A 21388-nucleotide genomic window follows, 5' to 3' on the forward strand; every position below is an offset into this window, starting at 1 on the left:
CGCAAGATTTAACAACTGACTGAGCCCCATGTTCTGATTGGGATCTTGCTCCTTTAAGGGAAGGTTGACAGCTGAAATACTTTAAGTTGAGTGCTGATGAAATAGCAAGCAGTCAGTCTTATCCCGTCTCATGTTCTCTCTCTGCCCTTTTGAACTGCACGCAGTTAGAAGCCGTGGTACCTGTTGCAGGAGGGTTTCGTACAAGAAGGCGCGGTGAAAGGTCTCATGTCAGACATGCCGCCAGATTTATAGAGATACTATCGTGAGCAGTCAGTGGGTGGCACAATCACATTTCTCTGGGGGCGCTTTCACGGACGAGGGGGTTTTACAGCCTCTGACAGATTAGCCCGCAGTTTACCCCGCAGGAAAGCACGGAGTTGTTCAGCTCCATGCCCATGCCATTGTGGCCCGCGTTTTTACAGTTTTCCGCATAAAAGGGTAGAGTCTTTTCATAGGTTCTCTTTCATGCAATATGCAGTCGCAGAGCGTCAGTGTGCAACAAAAAAAAAAAAAAAATGTAGCCCTTATGCTCATGACTAGTTTTGCTTTATGTGGTGAAACTGGCAGTGGATTTGTTGTCAGGCTCCACCACACACACAAACCACAAAGTTAGATATAGATCATTTTTAATTCCTCAATATATCACTCTGACAGAGGGTAATAACAAGGTTTACCTCGGAATATGTGAAATGACATCACAAGCCCATGAGGAAGCAGTGGTGTAACATCTGAGACGACTTGCAGGGAGCTATTTCAGAATGACTGCGTACTAAAAAATAAAAGGGGGAAAAAAAGAACATTGAACGTATTTGTATCTTTAATCTTACATAAATCATTTTTTTTTGGCAAGTTGACAGTCACCTCTTCCTTCTGGAACATCAGATACATACATTTTTTCTCAATACGTGGACTGCCGTCCTGTCCTGACATGTTATCCGACACAGGGAGAAGACCGCAGCCCATCTCGGGCTATCTAATCCTAAGTGCTTCTTTTAGGATTACGAAGGTGTTGCAGTGGCGGAAAAACATAAGGGGATGACAGATCACTCCACTTCATCCTTCTCAGTGATTAAATAATAATAATAATAAAAAAGGCCCGTAGCCATTCATCAGCACCAAATGACCTGCAGAGGGAGAGAGAGAGATGCTTCCAGCTTGTAAGAAGCCTCGGGTGAGCGTCGACGTCTAGCTCTGTGAGCGTAACTAAATCATTCAGATGAATCAAAGAATAAGTCAATAAATATGATATGTGACAAAAACTGGAACGGAAACACATCATTGCATTTTTTTTTCTTTTTGAACGTCTGTGATGGATTAATTTCCTGACAGATTTTTTTTTTCTTTTTTTCCCACTGATCCATAAATACATGTCAAAGCACATACTGAACATTATTTAGTCATCGGGTATTCCCCCGCGAGTTGTAATGTGAGCAATGTGTGTGTTCAAATTGACTGTGAGGATGGAGGCAGCACCAGCAAGATCATCCCACATGTGTAACCTCCTTTTCTTTTTTTTTTTTCTTAACAGGATATTCAGAAAGTTTCTGTCTGTTTTCTGCAGCTATCACACAGTCTTTGTTTATGGAAAGCTGACAAACTAATGGCATGACTCAAACGAATTTACTCTGCACATCACGGACATGTCACGTGTAATTACTTAAATGTATAGCTCAATTCTTGCTGAAAACAAAGTCTGGATGCAAGGCAGTGTCAGGTTTTGTTCAGTATTGTATTTTACAAAATCAAGCTTGATATTGTGCCTTAAAGAATGGTTATCTCTTGGTTTTACAGCTGTGGTAGTTGGACAACAGTGCATAGCACATACTCTGGAAATATTTCTCACCCAGAGCTCAGACTACCCACAGGACTCTTAGTAAGTATCTGCTAAAAGCTGCTAGGAATGCGGTCCTGACTCTGGAGGCCTGTAAGCTTGTTCTCAAAAGGGAGACGATGGGAGGTCAGGGCCTTCATTGTTTACCTATCAGATCAGCCTCAATCTGTCTGGATCTTTCTGTCAAACGCCCCTGCTTTTAGTCACTATTTTGTTGAGTCGCTTCCAATCAGGCCTCCACGCAAAGGAAACGTTTTGTGTATCGTTTGCATTCTTAGAGCTTTTCCTATTAGACGAGTTATTAAATGCCGTCGAAGCCTATTTGCATTACATTATTTTTCACCGTAAAGATATATTAACATATTTTGGATTCACAGCATAACGGTCTGTGGGTAAATCACGTCTCGGGACTATTAATTTGAGCTTGAGAGTTTGGTTTGGCTTCAGTTAAACATGGAAAAAAAAGACGATAAAAAGAGAGAGACCGAGTTGTGGTCTTCTTCCTCCCTCTGCGGTTTGAACTCTTCTCCCCGGAGACATTATAATTTGGCTCCTTTCTCCGAATGGTCCCTGGGATTTCATCTGCCAGTTACTTTACAAGGGCCTGCTGTAACTTGGACTTCAGAAACGTTATCTTTGGTAATTTTCCAGTTAGACAAGGTCTTCACAAGTCTAATCTTGGAGCATGCCTCGACTGAATATAGTCGTCTTTGACTTAATTAGATTTCTGGCAGGACTTTGTTCAGATTCCACAGGAGATCGGCACAATATAGTTTCAAACTTTTGGCAGATGACTGAGGCTGATATCACCTGCACTGTTAAACTACAGGTGAGACCTGCAGTCAATTATATTTCACATGCCTGTCAGCAGTTTAACTGAAATTAGGAAAAAAAAAAAAAAAAAACAATATTAAACACTACTTAACACCTTGTCGAGGATAAAGTGGATGTTTCTGTTTGGTGGAAACTGAGACTGCCCATTCACTGGTCGATTAGACACTTTTACAAGGGCAGCATGCTCCAGTAAAATTAAAGTTAGGGCGTTTGCAGTTATACAGTTTATTGTTTGGAGTGATGTTTTTTTAACCAGGTGTGCCTGACCCTGAACTAATCAGACTGACTCTCATCCGTCAGCAACCTCTAACCTGAGAAAATTCAGCCTCCAGCCTTAACACTCATTACAGCTGATGCTGGGGTGAGAGTATAGTGACGGTGGAGATAATCTGCCCTGCTCTGGAGCCTTAACCTGAACCGGTGGGGAGTGTTGTTAGGTCAGGAGGTTTATTTGACCCTTGCTGTTGCTGTTGAAGTCCAAAGCTTGGATTCATCCTCGAGTTTGAAATTATACAGAAAAGGGCATAACAAGAATTAAATATGAAAAATAATAGAATAAAATGAGAGCGTCTTTTTTTTTTCGTTCTTGCATCATCATTTTTATTTTCATTGTTATTATTATTATTCGAATTATGGCTGACATCTTGTATCGTGGGTATCGCTTTGTTTCAGTTTCGGTGCATAATACACTTCAGCTGTCCCCATCTTCAAATAATCAGCGAGTAGTCGAGCTGTGCAAAAACACAGTGAACTGACAGGTGACCAGGTAACATCTGCGGCAAATGACAATCTCTACGAAGTGAGACTTAGCAAATCACCGCGAGCAATAAACGTGATTTACGGAGGAGCCCCTCTGTGCGCGCACCGCTCACCCGTGCGTCCCAGGACGCCGTCCTGTGGGAGGGAAGAGGCGGAGGAGGGGAACAGAGGGAGGGAGGGAGTGATGTTGAGAGGGAGAAATTGAATGAGAGGGACAGAGCAAAACTGAGGGGAGCCACCACAACAAAACATCTCCAATAATCAGGCGGCAGACCGGGTTCTCTGCTTTCCTCCCCGCATGGCTGCCTAGTTCCAGCAAAAAGAACTTCTACAGCATAAAGTTGTGAGGAAGCAGACGGGGGTCCCCGCTTTGAAAGATGGACCATTTAATAAGGAGCAGGTCGAGCAGGAGGATAGATCTGTTTCTTTTTATCCTACTTCACGTGACTGCAACACAAGCTGGTAAAGTATATTTATTTGAGCACTGGCAGTTTAATAATGATGATGCCCTGGAGGTTTAGATGCTCAGATATGTCAGCAAAAGTTGCGGCAGTGCCTTCTGCAGTCTAGATGGTGCACTTTCCTCTTTATCTAAGTTTTCTTGACTTTTTCCATGCACCCTGGGCAGCCAGCCAACAGAAGTTGTTGACGTAAAAGCATAAAGCAGTTTGGATGATGGCGCGTAAGGCTGTTATCTGTAATTTGAATCTGCGTGAATGTTTTAGTGATGCTCCTACTTGTCCTAATGAGTCGCTCCAGGCTGGGTTTATAATTACTTTTGCAAGTTGCTGGAACGTCTCAGAACTGTGCAAATGAGTATGCACAATCAATCCTTTGCATATGCATACATGTTGGTTAACAGCGTCATGGCGCAATGAGTCAAACGCGATTGTTTCAGCTTTTCATGCTCCGGTTGCATTTTGATTGGAGATATTTCAGAGGTCTGGGTGTGAATCTAACCTTCCTGAGTCAGATGCGCTTCAAGACACCGACCTCGGAAGATGCGGGCTATGATGTCAATGTTAGAGTTTGCTTGTGACCGGCGTCGGTTTACTGTGAAAGGGTTTAACGTTGGCTTGAGAAAGAGGTGAATGGCGGAACACTGAAAGAACTGAGTAGATTAAAATTCCTGTCATGGATCTGTTTAATGTGCCGTCAGCTCACATAGTTCTGAAGCGAAGGCGCTTAGCACTAAGGCACTCACTGCCTTAGTCATCATGATTACTCTGGCATACTTGTATATTTGTCATGTTTTATTGCAGGCAGCTGGTTCAGGTACTACTTTACACAGTAACTGAGAGATCCAGTACTAAGAGTAGTGGAGTGCAAGAAGAAGACTTCTGGTCCTTGTCAAGCAGCTGCATCTGTTCCCTCACTATGTTCTGGCATCCACATTTGATGGACTTTCAAAGTTGTTAAGCAAGTGCTGAATCCATTTGCTGAATCCATTCCTAACTGCCAAGATGGCCAGCAGGCTAACAGTCAGTTCATGTGTACATATTGCCTGTCATTTGGCCCACTGCTATCTGTGCCCCCCTTCCCAGGTCTCTTTGCCCCGTGGCCACCACGTCAGAGTATCTTCACTTCCTTGCAGGTGCTGAGACCCCCTCGTGGGGTGACATCAACCTCGACAGCAGGGGTTAACCCCTGCGGTCATCAGAAGTGCTTAAAGATTCATTTTCACTCGTGGCTTTCCACATGCACCCACTTTAAGTCTGGCAGGATGTGATGGAGTTCATTGGCTGAAATGAAATGATGGCAGGAGGAAGTGAGCCAACCGATTTAATCCCATTCAAGTGGCACAGTGGCTGTGGTGTCTGCTGCTCTTTAATGAGGGCCTGTGAAGTGAGAGGCTGAGGCGACTTGAAAGCGCACGGGACATATGCTGATGCAGATACGGCATTCTTCGATATGTGCATGTGGCTGATAAGGCGTCTGTGTTTCCGAGTCTGTGAATGTTTGCCTCCTTGAGTGTGTGTTACAGTCAAAGAATGTTTTCCCATATGCTTTCTGTGTGTGTTCGAGAGATGAGAGAGTACTTTGTAGTCATATTTGCTGACAGGAAGTGAGACATTCCTGCACACGTGCACAATTACTTTAATTTAGAACCCTCTGTGCTTTTCCCTCAACGCTTTTTCTTTGTTAAGGTTTCTTTTCCTTCCTTTTCTTTTTGGTGTCATTTAAAATCTGGGAATAGGGAGGGTTTGTTTTTATTTTGTATGCCTTATCTTTTCATTTACATCATCTCTCTCCTGCTGCATGGACCCTTCCTTATCCTTAACTTGTTCTGAGATAGTGGGAAATTGTGCATACAGCCCCCCACCGCGTCCCGTTTGATCCTGTCATCTTGCCAATCCCTGCACTAGACTCCCCAAGGATGGCAGCCAGCTTTGTTTGTCTTTGATCGAGCAACAGCATTAGAGGCAAATGAAAGTAACGAAACAAAGCAACTGTATTTTGCAGCGGAGAGAACAGGAACAGAAACCTTTAATAGATGCAACAATGTCTCCTTATTTGACTTTGTGATATTCAAATGGAAACATTAAACACCAGGAGTCTCAAATATGCTGATGCCTGCCCATAGATGCTGATACTGCAATTGTCACATCAATCTGCATCTCAGGCTTTCTTTCTTTCTTCAGATTGTTTGGAACTCCTCCAAGTCTTTAATATGTAGAAAGGATGCTTAAACACTTTGTGGCGCTGAAGTGCAATCTATAGTGTTCAACGCACATCTGGCTTCCAGGAACTCCCTTCCCCTCAGGCATCCATGGCCCTGTGTTTCTGATCACTGGGCGCTCTGAGCGGCTTTCTGCAGGACTAGATGGAGATGCTTCCTGTGGAATGGCAATGAGCAGACATCAGAGGCTTACTTGTAGCGTCCCCATACATGTCATCTCCCACTTTATCTCCGCACGAGCCTCAGAAAAGTTTTGCCATAATCCCCATCCATCACATGCACAGCGGTAAGAGAGCGTGTGTGCAGACTCTTGAAAACGATATGCTCGCTTGTTCTTGTGACCTGCCTCCTTTTTAAAGCGTCCTTTCTCAGAAAGACAAATGAAACAATGATGTGTATATATGTGCATCACACATGCTGTGTGGATGTGTTACTTAAATTGCCGTGCTTTGATTTTGGTGACTCTGGTTATACTCCATAATAGCTGCCTCAGTGTTATGTCTGAGAGACTAAATGGCAGCTTGGGTTTGAAACCTGAGTGGGCTTGGTCTTGTGTTTGTTTATATCTAGATAATCCTCTCTGCCTTTTGTGTGTATGTTCTGTATATGCTCTCCGCTTTCATATTTCTTACTGAGGGCCTCCCATCCCTCTTAGCTCTTTAAGAAAGTTTAGTGATTAGGAATTGGGTCAGACTAGGTTAAGGGCTAATGTTAGGCATGCAGCAGAGATTATTGTTAGGGAATGGATTTGCTGCAGTCAAAGAAAGTCCTCACAAGTGTGTTCCTGTACGTGTTATGCGGACTGCGTGTCCAGTCAGGGGCCTTGAGGGGCAGGTGTTTTCTCTGTGGGCCCAGCAGCTTTTGGCCTGTTGGCCCTGCATGCTGAGAGCAAACACGGACTGAACAAACTGCGGAGATTGAAGAATGTGACGCCGTTGTGAAGCGGAAGGAAATGACTAACCAGGTCGCACCAGATTCCTGTTGTTTCAGCACCAAAAAATTTAAACGAGGCTAGCCTCAATAGCAGGGCCGCATCCCTCTGAACAAGCCAAATCATTTAATAATTGTTTTTATCGTAACAGTGGATGAAAGAATTTAGTTTTCAGCTCCCTTTGGTGAGTTTCATCATTGCTTTCATAGTTTCCTATGAATATTCATAGAACTTCCAAACACATTACTCCTCAGAATATGCTTAAAAAATATGCAAGAGCACTGACCTGACTTGCACCTAAAGTAAAGCACAAACAAACGATACAAACAGCATCTCTGTCCGTCTTTTATTTACAGCGTTTTTTTTTCAAACTAACAAATGCTTTGTCTCAATGATACAACACATTTGCATGTGTCACTGATGTTTGCCGTGTGCTTTGACGTGTTTAATTTACCCCTGTTGATAAGCAAAGGATCAAAGTATCTGACACACAAACTTGAGAGAAACTTTTGATAAGGGCAGACATCCAAAATGGCTTTTCCCCCTTCTGTGAAGTCCATTACTGAGCTATATACAAACAGTGTGCGCGGATAGTTTGTTCACTTGGGTGTGATTGTGTGTACAATCGCAGTATTAATCACATTTCTCTGAGTGTGTGTTTAAATTTTGATCTTCCCAACGTATATTAGCTCTTCTCACCTCATATGATGCACTTGTCTGGACACAGTCCTGACCCAGACAAAAGGTCACACCCAGTCCTAATTAGATTATAGCCCACTCCTCTCAGAGCCTGGGAGAACATCAGTTTCCATTTATTCAACCTCTTCCTCTGGTCATTGGTTTGTCATTATTAGTCACCACGTTCTACGGCTCGTCACTTTTTCTTATTTTAGGTTTTCCGAAGGATGGTCTCAAGGAAGTCAGTCCTCCACAGATATTTCTCCTGGATGTGTAAATATTCAGCATATCATCACGTATTGTTTATAAGTTATTAGACTGGAGCACATTTCCAGATAGTAATTCAAAGATCAAATGTCAGCTTTTTCCTCTACTCATCTCAGGGTGTGGCCCAAGACACCATGGGAAGTTCTCGCTGCCCGGATTTGTCTTTGGCTTCATTTCTTCCTTAAATTCCCCCCATCTCCCAGACTCTGACAGTGCAGTACTGTGTGTGAGAGAGGGGTATGTTCGGGCAGGGCTCGGAGTGTAGGTGGTGTGAGTCATGCAGAATGTCTGTTGGGAGATTCGCTGCGGAAATACAGAGAACACATTATGTCCATGTATGACTGAAATTGTGGTGAGCCTCATGGCCACGGGGCATGGACAGACTGTGTCAAGTGTCACACAGACACAGATATAAACACATATAAACTGTGTGGTGGCATTTCCAGAGAGATAGAGCTCACTCTGTAAGCTGAGCTCTGTTCTGTCTATCGCTGTTGCATGCTTGTCTCTTAGATAAGAGAACAATTAGAAGAAAACAAGGAAATGTCTAAGAAACTCTTTATGTTTGCGTATTACTGTGCACCTGCCAACTAATCACATGCTGTTTGCTCTGGTTGTTCTGCCTGTGAAATCACTGGATGTTTTAGCCCCTTTCCAAATCCTCTGACCCTTTGGTGTGATCGGAAACCACTCTGAGTCATCAGCCTATAGAGATTCTGCGATATATTCAAAGATGTTGACTCATATTTCTTTTTTATATATAAATGGAGGAAACAGTTTTGTATATCTGAGTTCATCTAGAAGCAGTGTAATTTGACAGGAGTAAAGACATGATCACTTCAAGGTCTAATGAGATGCAAAAAAAGACCTGTTCAGACAGTCAGCGCTGCGGGACAGGTTAAGAAGCTGCAGCAATTATTTGCATATATTGAGGTGATATAAATGGATCCAAAGCCAATAGATAACATTTTATGATGGATTGCAGAATGGCTCCAGACATAACATGGCGATCTTCCAGTACGCTGGGCCTTTCTTCTTCACATCAGGTTGGGTGTGGTGTAATTGTGAAAGAAGGAACACTCCACAGAAACATTACAAGCCCATTGTTGCATCTAACTTGCTTTTAATGTGGTTAGAGCAACTGTTAAATCTACTTCCTGTGCAGGGTTCCTCTGAATCGGCTTACCAAACCTTCGTAGATTATTTTGCATATCCGGGTGTAAGATGCCTATTATTCCCTGTGTGTTGTGTTTTGAAGGAATTTCTGTTGCTTGTTTCAGTTTTCTCCCCGTGGCATTGTTGTGCACTGAGGCTACTCTCTGCCGTCTGGTGAGTGTCAGAGGTCAAGAGTCCCCTGTCAGCCCCGAATGCTTGAACATGTTAGGGTTGGGCAATAGTTAACTTCAGAGCTCAAAGGCAGAGATCTTCATTATGTGGATCAAGGGGTGCATTGACCAATCATGTCTGGGCGGCTCGAATGAAATAATTCTTCTCAAAAGTTAATTCAGTTAGCTTGTACTAAGGTCATTTTGTCAGGTGCTGTTCTGGATGGGCTTGTGGAAACGCAAGAATCCGGTATAATTAAACTCATGTTGCTTTAGTTTAGAACATTATTTGGACCGTTCCAAGCATCAAGGCCTTGTGACCTCTCTTCTTTTCTGCGCAAGAGCATGTGAAAGAACAGAATAGAGGCAGAGAGAGAGTGAAAGTCAGGGAGAGAGCGAGAGAGGGGGAGACTGTGTATTGGATAGTGACCTTTGACTAAAAAACAAACTTTAAACTTTGCTATTCTAAAGGAAATTGATTTAGAGTCAGGAATCAGACACGGCCAAAGCTGAGCTATAAAGAACTCACTTGGGAACAAGCAAAGACAGAGGCGCTCCTAACAGTACAGGGAAATACAAACAACAGGGATTAGATCCTGGACATCATGCAAAGCACAAAGTTAACTTTTGTCAGCAATAAAGTCCTCGCACAGAAGATTACATTACAACATGCAAGACCGAACCTTTAGCTGAAAGAAGACTTGTTTGCTAAATGGCTGAGTAGAAGCAGTCTAGTAACGGCCGTGAACTTTCAAGAATTTCAGTGAAACCCATGAAAACAGACAAAATCAGTTCAAAATTGTGTAAATGAAAATAATGCCAGGGCCCTGTTGTCCTTGTGTTGTTGTAACCTGTTACATCGTATCCCATTACATTTAATTCTAGGTTTGCCGTCATGGTGAATAGAGCATCCAGTAACTTTGTGTGGCTCACTTGTACTATGATGCCAAGGTTTCTGTTGTTAGAAAATCTGTAGCTATTTCTTATACATGGCTGCTTTCTGTATAAATTCAAAGTTTAGGCACTGAGGTCTTAAATCCCTTTAAACCTGCGCTTTGTTTTATTTTTCCATTATTAGAGCAAATTTTACCCTGTTTCCATGCCAGGGGAAGAGGAGGGCGAACTCTCAATGCTGCTTTGAACAAACAACATCTGCCGTGCTACTAACTAATAATGCCATAAAATGTAAGTCAGTGTTCCTTTCTGCCAGCACTGTCTCTCCGCATGTTTAATTAACAAGGAGACTAAAAGGCAAGCTCTGTCAGAGGGGTGAGGGCTACAGGAGGCAATTTGGGTTTAGGATCCTCATTTCGGTGTCCTGAGTGCCTAAGTGCTGAGCGGCTCTCTCTAGCAGCTGGTGGGAGACTGGATGCAGACAAAGCTCCGGTCCTGGCTAATGCTCACGGCAGCACTTTATCAGCAGAACATCTAATAACATGAACAGTGGACTGCAAATGAAGCACAGGCTCATTGTAATGAGAGAAACCTCGCATCCTCGGGGGCAACAGTTGCTGTGCAAATGCGCATAATTTGGCAATGAATATATTAAAAATCTGTCTTGACGAGTGGAGACACTGGTATTCCTGCTTGCATTCAAGTAAGGATCAATAAATCAATGTTTCAAGAATTTTTCTTTGAATCGGATCTGGTGATTTCTGGCGAACTGCCTCATTCTGTCTCATGTTATGTTCTTTCGGAAAGCATACCTCAGATAAGGGAGTTTGCACAGGCACATAAAATGCTGCTACTATCTTTAGAAGTGTATTTTTTGATATCTAATACTAAACCTGCAGACAGAATACACGAATCCCCGATGAACGTGAAGTGGCCGTATTGTTGCTGCGCGCTGCAGGTTGAGCAGTGTGCAGGTGTCAGCTGTCAGGTGTGCTGCAGCAGGATTATGGGTTGGGTAATGCACCACCCCTATCCTATAATAACTGTCGCAGAAGCCTGGCCACCTGCCGCCACATCTCCGAGGGACCCGTCTCTTCCGACTGCTAGGAAACAGGAAGGGACTGCACTTTAAAACCAGCTTCCAGCCACACTAAACCCCGCTCTTCAGCTCAATAACAACCACCACTTAACTGAGCTAGACAGGGAAGTGCCATCACATTAGCAGACTAACACACAAGTGTTGAGGCTGACGGGACTAAAAGCGCTGTGCTGCCATCAGCCGCAAGCTCCACCCTGTTAGAAGTTACTTTTGTGGTTCTTCATATATTGGTGCAAATGGAAATAAACAGGATACAGGAAATCAACTTATTTGAAAGTATGTAAACAACGCCTTGGTTAGAGAGTCTGTCTCTGAGCACGTCTGTCTGCTATGTAACAATGAGCCTCATTTATTTATTTATTAATTTATTTTTTTACCCCATTCCCAGCTGATCCCATTGATGTACTGCGAGGGCTGGAGCTGTCAGAGAACATGGAAGGGGTGTCACTGGAGGCTGGTCTTTGCAGCAGCAGGAGGGGCGTCGAGGAGACGGACTTGGCCTACAAGATCAAAAAGATTCAGCTCAGTGCTCCCACCAAGCAGCTCTTCTCTGGTATTGAACTAACTTTTTAATGGATGACGCACAGGACAGCATCCCAGACGGGACCATCCTTGATAATACTTGAGCGAGTGGTGTCTGCGTGTTATAAAAATATCTACTCCCTGTTGTGCTCTCTCTCGTACAACTCCTCTCCTCTCCTCCAATCTCCCCTCAGATTCAAAATTTCCTGAGAATTTCTCGCTGATGACAACCATACGAGCCAAAAAGGGCTCACAGTTCTTCCTGCTGTCGGTGTACGATGACCAGGGCGTGCAGCAGCTGGGGCTCGAAGTGGGCCGGTCGCCTGTCTTCCTGTACGAAGACCAGCATGGGCAGCCCATCCCACCCTTGTACCCTATCTTCAAGAGGATAAACCTGGCTGATGGAAAGTGGGTAGTTTGATGGCCTATCCATTAAAACGAGACAATAATAAAACATCTGTCCTGTGGATTAGACAGCACAGTGTAGCAGATGTGTTTGTTTAAAAGATCCGCCCGCGCTGTGTAATTGATATTACAGTCACAGTGCATGGCTTAATTTTCCCAAACCCTGACATCTTGTTTCTGCAGTCTACTTCCTGCAGCTCGTTCAGTCGGTGTATCCTTAACCGCCCTTAAAGGGAATAAGACGACTGTGGATGCAATAATTTGACCCGGTCTGAGTTAAGGAAATCAATTTTTCACACTTTCTCGCACTCAAAGGCTCTTCTGGTCCGCTTTGACTTGAACGAGGTGTGAAAACGCACTTTGCAATGCTGATTGTGCTGACCTCAGAATTCACTGCTGAGTTTTTAATGATACCCCACCTCTCCCCCACCGAAGGCTGGACTCTCACTAACTCTCACTGTCTGTTCTCTCAGATGGCACAGGATAGCATATAGTGTGCAGGGCAAAACGGTGACCCTTTACTTGGACTGTCAGAGGGTAGAGACTCTGGATCTGCTGCGAGGGGACAACGCTGTCGTCAGCACAGAAGGGGTCACGGTGTTCGGGACTCGGCTGCTGGATGAAGAGGTGTTCGAGGTAGGGCATTCTCAGAGTCTTCAAAGAATTCATCAGTTGCTTTATTTGGGTGTACAAAGCTTATAAGAATGCAGGCAATCACCAGCGAGTGTCTGTATCTTTTGTTGTATCCTCCCTTTTATGTTAAGACCTCAACAGAGTAATATAGAAGGCTCATTATTTGAATCATCCGACATGGCCCAGTGGGAGAATGTTATTTTCTTTTTGTCAACCTTTTCTGCTCACTTGAATGTTTCTGTAGCTAAATATGTTTAGATCCCTTGCCAGCCAGTTGTCAATCAGTGCTCGTATCGGATGGTTACATTGTAACCCAGGTTCTCTGAGTGAAGAGACTATCCCCCCCACACGATAGAGAACAACGTGTTATTAGACTACTAAATTACCAAATATGCCATTCTTAATTCTGCATGTATATAACATATACATGCACATTATTACGACCTTACATTACAAACATAATTCATTTGTGTCAGTGCTTTGGAATCTGAATCTGTGTCTTTAAAGCTGCTTTTAAGAACGTTTAAAATTACAGAGACCACAGGGTGATGACCCCCCCCCCACCCCTCCCTTCATGTCAATCATGTGCTGCAGGAAAAAAGCACTGGGGGGAAAAGACGTGAGCAGGAGGGGACTTTAAAGGAGGGGATGTGCTGTTCAGACAAGCGTAGTTTACTTTGCAAAAACAAGAAATGACACAATATTTTTTCCTCAGTTGGTTAAATTTGCCAGTATAGATTTGTTGGTTGAAAGTATTTTGAGATTAAATGGCCAAGTGAGCATTTAAGGACAATTCTAGAAGCATGCTTGACTACGTAATTAGTTTGGTCAAGGCTTGTGATGGCCGTGACTCATACTGTGTATCTCAGATAATTATGGCTTAAGCAGTTTCAGCACATCACGGAATTTAATCTTTTTTTTTTTTTTTTTTTTGGAAGTGCACTTTCTCAATCCTGGTAATATAATTTGGACAAACACACTGTGCATTAACATGCATGGAAAAATGATATGCATGGAGCGATTCCAGTGTCTCTTTATCAGGGGCATAACCTTTACAGTCAAAAGTCGTTCTCTGTGCTTCCCATGACAATATTCAACAAATGCTCCATTGTCATTCCCAGTGAGGCTCCACTCTAAATCTCTCACCCACGGCATGAAATAGAGCTCAGCTCAAAATCCCCCTCCCCCTTGCTATGTCCCCGGGGGCTTGTGTCTGCTCAGCAATGGAGCAAGAAAGAAATTAGACTGAAGATATTCAGTTTTCTATAGAGGTAAGAGGTATACAGTCAAGTTCAGAGACATTAGCCTGTTGTGAACCAGCTGTCCCTTGGTGTCCCAAGAATAGCCCGTGGTTCATAAGAAGGAACAGACTGCTGGCTATTTAAACTTTAAGAAAGAAGAAGGAAGGTCCCTGTTGACCTGACAGACAGAAAACACACACATATCTTCACTTTCACCAAGAAAATCACTACCTCACCAACTCGGTCGACACAGTATACCTTCACCTTCATCTATGTCATATTTTAATATTATCTGCCATGCTGTAAGTCACTTACTGTTCCATCACTACCCTTTCCTCTCAAGATACTGACAGGCTTTCCAGTTTCTAAATCAATTTATATCCCACTTCAGCTAAGAAATGTGTCTCCTTGTGGGCTCCATAAATTTTCCGTTTCAGCACCAGTGGCGAACCTTTAATCCTTGGCTTTGCTCCCAAAACACTCCCATGCCCTTATTTATCTTCTTAACTCAAGCGGTGTGATGATGATTCTCAATTTGTGGCGGTGACTAACACCCCTCAGACGGCCTGTTTATCAAGACGGACGCTTTAGTCCGACCCATGCGCTTTTCATGCGTGACTCGAAGTCATTCAGTCACATCTGAATGAGTCATTAATGAAACCAATGATAGAATTTGCATCAATATAGTCATAGTCACAGGTATTTACACACAGCCTTTTTACGCTATATTTAAACATCAGTGCCGTGACCCTTGGGTGATGTCATGGGCAGAGAAATTACACATGCTGACCTCTGGGCATCTGTTCCCAGGCCCTGGTTCTGGGGAGGAGGCAAGTGTTCCGGTCCAGTTCTCAAAACATGGGAGCTGAGCGTGGGAGCACGAGGACTGTGTGGTCAGCCACAAATGTCTCTATTGCTTCCAGATTGCCTACAAATGAAATTTGGTGTTCAAACTCAACACTCTGCTTACAGTCGCAGCAAAGCAAACACAAAGTTTAGCCATGAGCTTTCGTGGCTGCTGTGTGCCCTGTGTATGGGACCCCAACATGCTGACTGCTCAGATAAGATCCAGCCCAGAATTTGTTTGTGAGGAAATTCAGATCTCCGTTAGACCAGGACATTTTGACTCAGTGGCTAGTTAAGCATATCATTAAAGGGCAGCTTTATTGTGAGCGCTTAGCACCACGTCACTTTATCACAAAAACAGGGGAATCGCATTACGCCGGTCAAGGTCTGATGACGGTTGATATGTGTTTGATCAGCTGTGAGCATCTGTTGCACTTTAAGCAAATGAGGAGCGTCAAGACGCTGTTTCGCCACAGTGAACTTGACTGGTTAAAAAAAAATTTGAGTTGCTCCTTTTCCCACATCAGGTTGCGAAACACAAAGGAAAGTTACTTAACTCGAAGGCCGAGATATTCTTAGAGTGTGGCAAATGAGTGGACGACTCCTCAGAGGTACTTGCGGTTTTGCAAAGTGGTGTGACTGTTTGACTGGTTGGCTGAAACACTGCGGAGGAAAATATTTTTTGTGACTCATCAGAAAGTTGTATATTCAAGTGAGGTTCTTTTTTTTTTCTTCACATGTCCTCTGTGGATGCCGTTGCCTCATCCTAAATGGGTAATTGTGACAGACATACATTTCTAGAGGAAAGAGTACACAGAGTCCCCACTGGCTAGAAAACAGAAAATTATTAAAGTATCTCCTTTGATCTCAAATTGGGACAGAATTATTTTTGCCGCTGCTCTCTCGCTCTGTCTCAATCACTTCCTTTTGATTTTTTGGCCAAAACAAGAAGGAAGTGGATAAGTGGATAATACTTCTTTCATGTTTGATGCATTAAACAATAAACTGCTGCTTGAACAGTCACTTCGAACAGTTGACAATTTTTGTGCACAGATATTTTGCACAGAGACATTTAACAGCTGTTTAAGCGATGATTTGAGCTGCATTAGAGGACAAACAGTGTTACATATGGGGTGGTCGACAGTGAGTAGGAACGAGGACTCATCAAAAAGTGTGGATTTCTTCTGTTTTATTTTAGACCGACCACAGGAAAACAAATATTCAGACAAAAGTCAATTGTCTGCTGCAGCATGGCAGCCTCCATGCTACAGAAAGAAAAGCCAAAACCCTCAAGTGAGACGTAACCTCCCCCTTTTAAACCTTTGCAATCATTTTCAACTCAATTCAGGTGGTATCAATACAAGCCAAAAAAAAAAAAAAAATCCTCTAAAGAACTTCCCTCCTTCTTAAAGGGAACAGGTCAGGACTAGCAGTTCCCATACAGAAACCTGAGTGATAATCAAATACAATTACAACATTCATAATGTTTGTTGTGATACACATATATACATACGCGTATCCGTACACAAAAATTTTTGACAGGCTAACAGTGAGAGGAGTATATGCTCACCTCTCAGCTTACACACCCAAACACGGAGGCCGTGCTTGGTGGAGTACAGTATGGGCTGGGGGCCGGGCAACGGAGAAGCAATATGTTTTTATTTATTTTTTTCACCTCTGGCTGCTAAAACCTAATTAAAGAGATTACATTGCGACTTTAATTACCACAACATCAAGCAGTTAATCTAACTTAATTCATCACAAATGGCTGCCCAGCTGTCCCCAGATAACATTTCATCTACCCGTGTGTTTGTGACAGTATATTGTTAATTTAAAACCTTGTCAAACACTGTGATGTGGGGATGCTTGCATTTTCCTTGCAATAAACCATCTTCCTTTTGGTATTCAGTTTTTATCCAACATCCATAAGATGTGTAAGTTGACTTTCTTTTTAATGAAGACTTAGTTAACCTTCTAGTCTATTCTGCACTACAAAGAAGGACATATTATTATGGTGTGGACAGAAGACAAGAGTGATGTTGCATTTAAAGCCGCTGCAGACACGTTTGGCCTCGGGCTCAGTGCTGAAAGGTCCAGCACTGTTGTCTCTGTGCATGTTGTATATACACTCAAGCTATGCCTCCAGGGGCTGGATGGGAAGTGAGAGTTCCTGACAGTCGGGCTATTTGACTGTTTCATGCGCCCAGCAGAGCCCCTCCTGCAGTAATGGGAGCACGGAGGAGCAACAGTCGGTAGTCAGTAGTCGGCTAGTTGCTTAATGCCATGCTACACAGACAGGTTTATTGCCCTCATGCTATTTATGATGCTATTATGTTTGGTTACAAGTTCAGACTTCAGGTTCTTTTCCGAAATGTGTTTTCACCGTGCAAGAGCAGCTTCCTCATGCTTTTGTCATTGCTGCAATCAGGTGATTCATTTCTGTCTGCCTGTATTGCAGGGAGACATCCAGCAGCTACTGTTCCTGGAGGACCCCCAGGCCGCTGCTAACTACTGCATAAACTACATACCAGACTGTGACGAAGCTTTGCCCTACAGCAGCCAACCTCTGGGTCTGCAGGAGGTCAGTATTGTCTCTAAGCAGAGACAGTGCCTACTGGAAAAATGTGTGCAAACCTTTATACATTTCTTCTATAGTTTTAGGTTATGCTATTTAACTGCAGAGGCAGGGTTTGTTTTTTGTTTCAGCACAAAGGTCAGGGAACTTAAATGATCTTTTATGTATTGTGTTCCTTTAGTTTATGACCTGTCTTCCACAATAAGATTTAAGAAATATGATGAGCTTCCACTTTTTGGACGCGCACCAGGTCTCTCTCGCCGGTAAAGGAGGTATGCCGAACTCCTTCATGCACCGCCAATCAATAAAAGGAAAACAACCTTTCCTATCAATAGAGTTCCTGTTCCAAAGGGCCTCGGTGTTTGCAAATACAGACTTGAGGGATGAAGACAGAATAGGCCATCAGTCAAAGTAGAAGTATCTACTTTCAAATGCAGCCAGCATTTCTAAGGTCAGGCGTTCTTTTGGCAAGACACACACAGGCACACAGAGCCAGGAGCCAATAATTCATATATGATATAAAAGCTCTTCCTTTCCTCAAGGCGTGTATGATAAATGGATCTCTTATAGATCTGGATTACTGTATATACCTTCAGTTGAGTGTGAAAGATAGAGACAAGGAGAAACGAGGCGGCTATGTGTGTGAGAGTGGCTGAGTTTCAAGAACTTTCTTTGTTTTAACCAAGGATTTATTTTTGGCATGTATGCCACATAGATAACCTCATATCTGTGCCTGTGAGTGCATGCGTGTCAGCCGCAACTTGGTATGTCAGATTAGGGGTCAAATGATGGTTCACTAATGGCAGAGAGAGGACATTTCGATAGTTCTCAACTTGGCTTTTATAGAAACACAGCTGAGCATTGAGCTCTGAGTCTAGAATACACTATGTCAACATCTGTCACCCCACTGACCTACTTCCCATCGTTCAGCCTTGCACAACGACCTTGTTTACAAGTGGATCAAAATCCCAGCACTGATGGCTTTTACAGACTGGGCCTTCAAAACTTTCAGGCCATGCAATGAGGTTATCAATGCACTTATTTTTTTGCTTTGGAGTGCACACTAAAAGTTATCACCAGGGGCGTCACTAGGTTTTGAGGACAGGGGAGGCTTAGCCCCCAAGGCCATGCACCGGATATAATTATTTATGTAATTATTTATTTAAACTCATATTCTGGCCATTTTATATTGGATGTGTCGGCACTTTTTTGTAAATAAGCAAATAAAACAACACCACGTTAATTGGGGAGGCTTGAGAATATTTTAGGGAGGCGTCAGCCCCTCTAAAATGGGCCCAATGACGCCAGTGGTTAGCATGTTTACAGGATCGCAGACAGGGTGATGATGCATTTGCTTGTCACTTCCCATCTTGTGTTTGCTTTAGGTTTTTACTAGCTCAGTGGGGATCAGAGTGGGTGTCTGAAGCCATGAGTGTCACAGAGCCTGTATGCATTGTTTGACTTTGCTGTTGCAGGTTATTTCCTTTGCTGTGTTTTCATTCACAACAGTGTTTGTTCTTGTTTTCATCCATGAAATTCATGAAAGAATTCCCAGCTGCTTGGGTTTGATACCTTGATGCAAAGTGACGAGCCAGCTGAAACAAAGAAGGTCTCCAAAAAGGACAGAAAGGGCAAAAAGAAGAGAGACAAGGGCTCTAAAGGCAAACGCAAAGGAAAGGGCAAGAAGGGATCCAGGAAGAAAAAACATGAAGACAATGGTCTTGAGGACGGCTACCTCAGAGTGTCCACGACGATTCCGGAGTATCAATCGCAAGAACCTTTTCGGCCCACAGAAAGCCCAAACATCAACAGCAACCTAGACACTCCCACTCCCACTGAAGTCTTCTCCAAGATGCTTATGGAGATGACCACACATGAACCCGACTTCACAACAGAGGCCCCCACTGTGGTACCTAGCACACTGCCTGTGTCAAAGGTTACCGAGGAGGTAGACAAATTTACCTGTAGATACCATCCACCCCGACCTCCTCCCACGATTTACAGTTCTAACCAATCACTCCCCTAATTCATCCTAACCATAAAGAGCACCTGCTTCTCACGTCACCTCTCCGGTTGCTTATCACCACTAACTGACACCATCCTAATCAATACCTCATCTGCATTTTTGCCAGTGTACTTTGAAGGAGAACATTTTGATGGTTATATGTTTCCTGGGTGTGTGTGTAATTTTTGGAGAACATACATGCATAAATATGTACTTGACTATTGGAATTACAGTTTATGAACAGATGAATATTACGCTCCGATCCTCAGTTAAATCCTTTAATCCTCATATGCTAGTATGTATTCACGGCAACACCTGTACCAGCAATAAACAGCGAATACTTTCGTATGTCTCCTTCATGGCTCTTTGTTAATTTCCCATGTGAAACTAATTTTTCAAGCTCACACTGTTTCTGTTGCTGTTGCAATCTCTGCCATGCTGTCACATGAATCCGACAGAGTCCATCGACTAATTACACACCAGCATTGTAATTAACCGCACACCTGTCAGCCTGTATCCTGGATAACCAACACTTTCCTGTATATCTGTTGTTTTTTTCTCTAACATTCATGTTAGAATTCATGTTCACGTTAGAAAATGGTGCTTAATGTGGGGACACCTGTGTGTATCAGAGAAGCGCTCAGTGCCCCATCGTTTATCTTTGACTCATTTAAGTATGTGTGTTAACTAGCAGGAGGAAACGCCAGTGAAGAAGCCAGTGGTGGAGGAGTATGGAGATGGCTTTTACGGAGACCTCTACGAGGACCTCTCGGTTTCCACAGTAACAGCGGGCCCGAATGTGACTGAATATGAGGTGGGTTAATGCAAGTACAAGAAATGTCTTCATCTCACAACAAAAGGAAAAAACAGACTGTTTTACCACTCATGTCACTAATGGAGTTTCTAATTCGCTAACAGATGCTTGAATATGAAGATTTCAAGAATGACACAGAGCCAGAGTATGAAGAGTACGAAACATACGAGGACGGGTTCGGCTTTGCGGAGAGAGAGAGAGCTGAGACGTGGGATGCGGAGGTAAATCTCAAAGTGAAATCAGGTGGGCGATTGCGTTTTCAGTTGCCCGTGTCAAGTGATTGCTGACAATCTATCTGTCTGTTCATCGGCCTCCCCTTCTCAGGCTGCCCTCAGAGCAGAGAAAGGCCAAAAGGGAGAACCAGCGATTATTGAACCGGTGAGCTGCTGGAGGCATTTAATGAATAGTAGACTAGCTGCTTTCGTTATTGGCTATTGGGCGATGCCTTGATCCTCTCCTAATGTACATTACACTCTGTCTGTGCTCACTTCTAGGGTACATTAGTGGAAGGACCCCCAGGCCCGCCAGGTCCACAGGTAAGCTGGGTCTGCTTGAATTGTCTGGATGTAGGGAAAAATGTTGAAAATTGGATATGAAGACGAAACCGTGATAAAAAGAAAAAAGATCTTTGTGTACACCTGGAGGTATCTGTTGGCACATTGGACACACAAAGGAACTTTTTGAAAACTATTTCTTTACTTCTATCTGGATTACACAATCATAGCTAACAAAGGCTGGTTAGGTATATCAGGTACACAGTGGACAGGTCGCAGGTCCATCGCAGGGCTAACACAGACCACCACACTCACACCGGCCAGTTTAGAATCACATGTCTTAATGGTGGGAGGAGACAACCCACGCAGACACAGAAAGGCCCCTCTCACCAAACCCAGAAACGTTGTTGCCGTGAGGCATCAGTGCTAACTACCACACCAGTGTGCCGCCCAAAAATGCACATAAACTTCAAAATATTCTGCACATTCATACCACACTATTGTAGCAGGCTCCGTGCACATTTTAAATTTTTTGTGTGGGGGAATGTTGATCTG

General features: G+C 43.4%; 1 protein-coding gene across 4 annotated transcripts in view; it reads left to right on the forward strand.

Moving 5' to 3' along the window:
* Positions 1-3635: 3635 nt before the first annotated feature.
* Positions 3636-21388, forward strand: part of col5a3a (collagen, type V, alpha 3a) — a 43065-nt gene continuing 25312 nt past the window's right edge. Inside the window, exons 1-10 of one of the 4 annotated variants that reach the window (XM_047572501.1) lie at positions 3636-3886; positions 11687-11851; positions 12015-12228; positions 12699-12861; positions 17404-17526; positions 19067-19468; positions 20217-20339; positions 20444-20560; positions 20664-20717; positions 20834-20875. In XM_047572501.1, coding sequence (XP_047428457.1) covers positions 3802-3886; positions 11687-11851; positions 12015-12228; positions 12699-12861; positions 17404-17526; positions 19067-19468; positions 20217-20339; positions 20444-20560; positions 20664-20717; positions 20834-20875 — 1488 coding nt within the window. In that variant the 5' untranslated portion in view covers positions 3636-3801. The remainder of the gene's footprint in view (positions 3887-11686; positions 11852-12014; positions 12229-12698; positions 12862-17403; positions 17527-19066; positions 19469-20216; positions 20340-20443; positions 20561-20663; positions 20718-20833; positions 20876-21388) is intronic. The other 3 variants (XM_047572502.1, XM_047572503.1, XM_047572504.1) reach the window with 3 other exon arrangements.

This window comes from Mugil cephalus, chromosome 20 (genome assembly GCF_022458985.1).
Source record: "Mugil cephalus isolate CIBA_MC_2020 chromosome 20, CIBA_Mcephalus_1.1, whole genome shotgun sequence".
In the NCBI taxonomy this organism is placed as follows: Eukaryota; Metazoa; Chordata; class Actinopteri; order Mugiliformes; family Mugilidae; genus Mugil; species Mugil cephalus.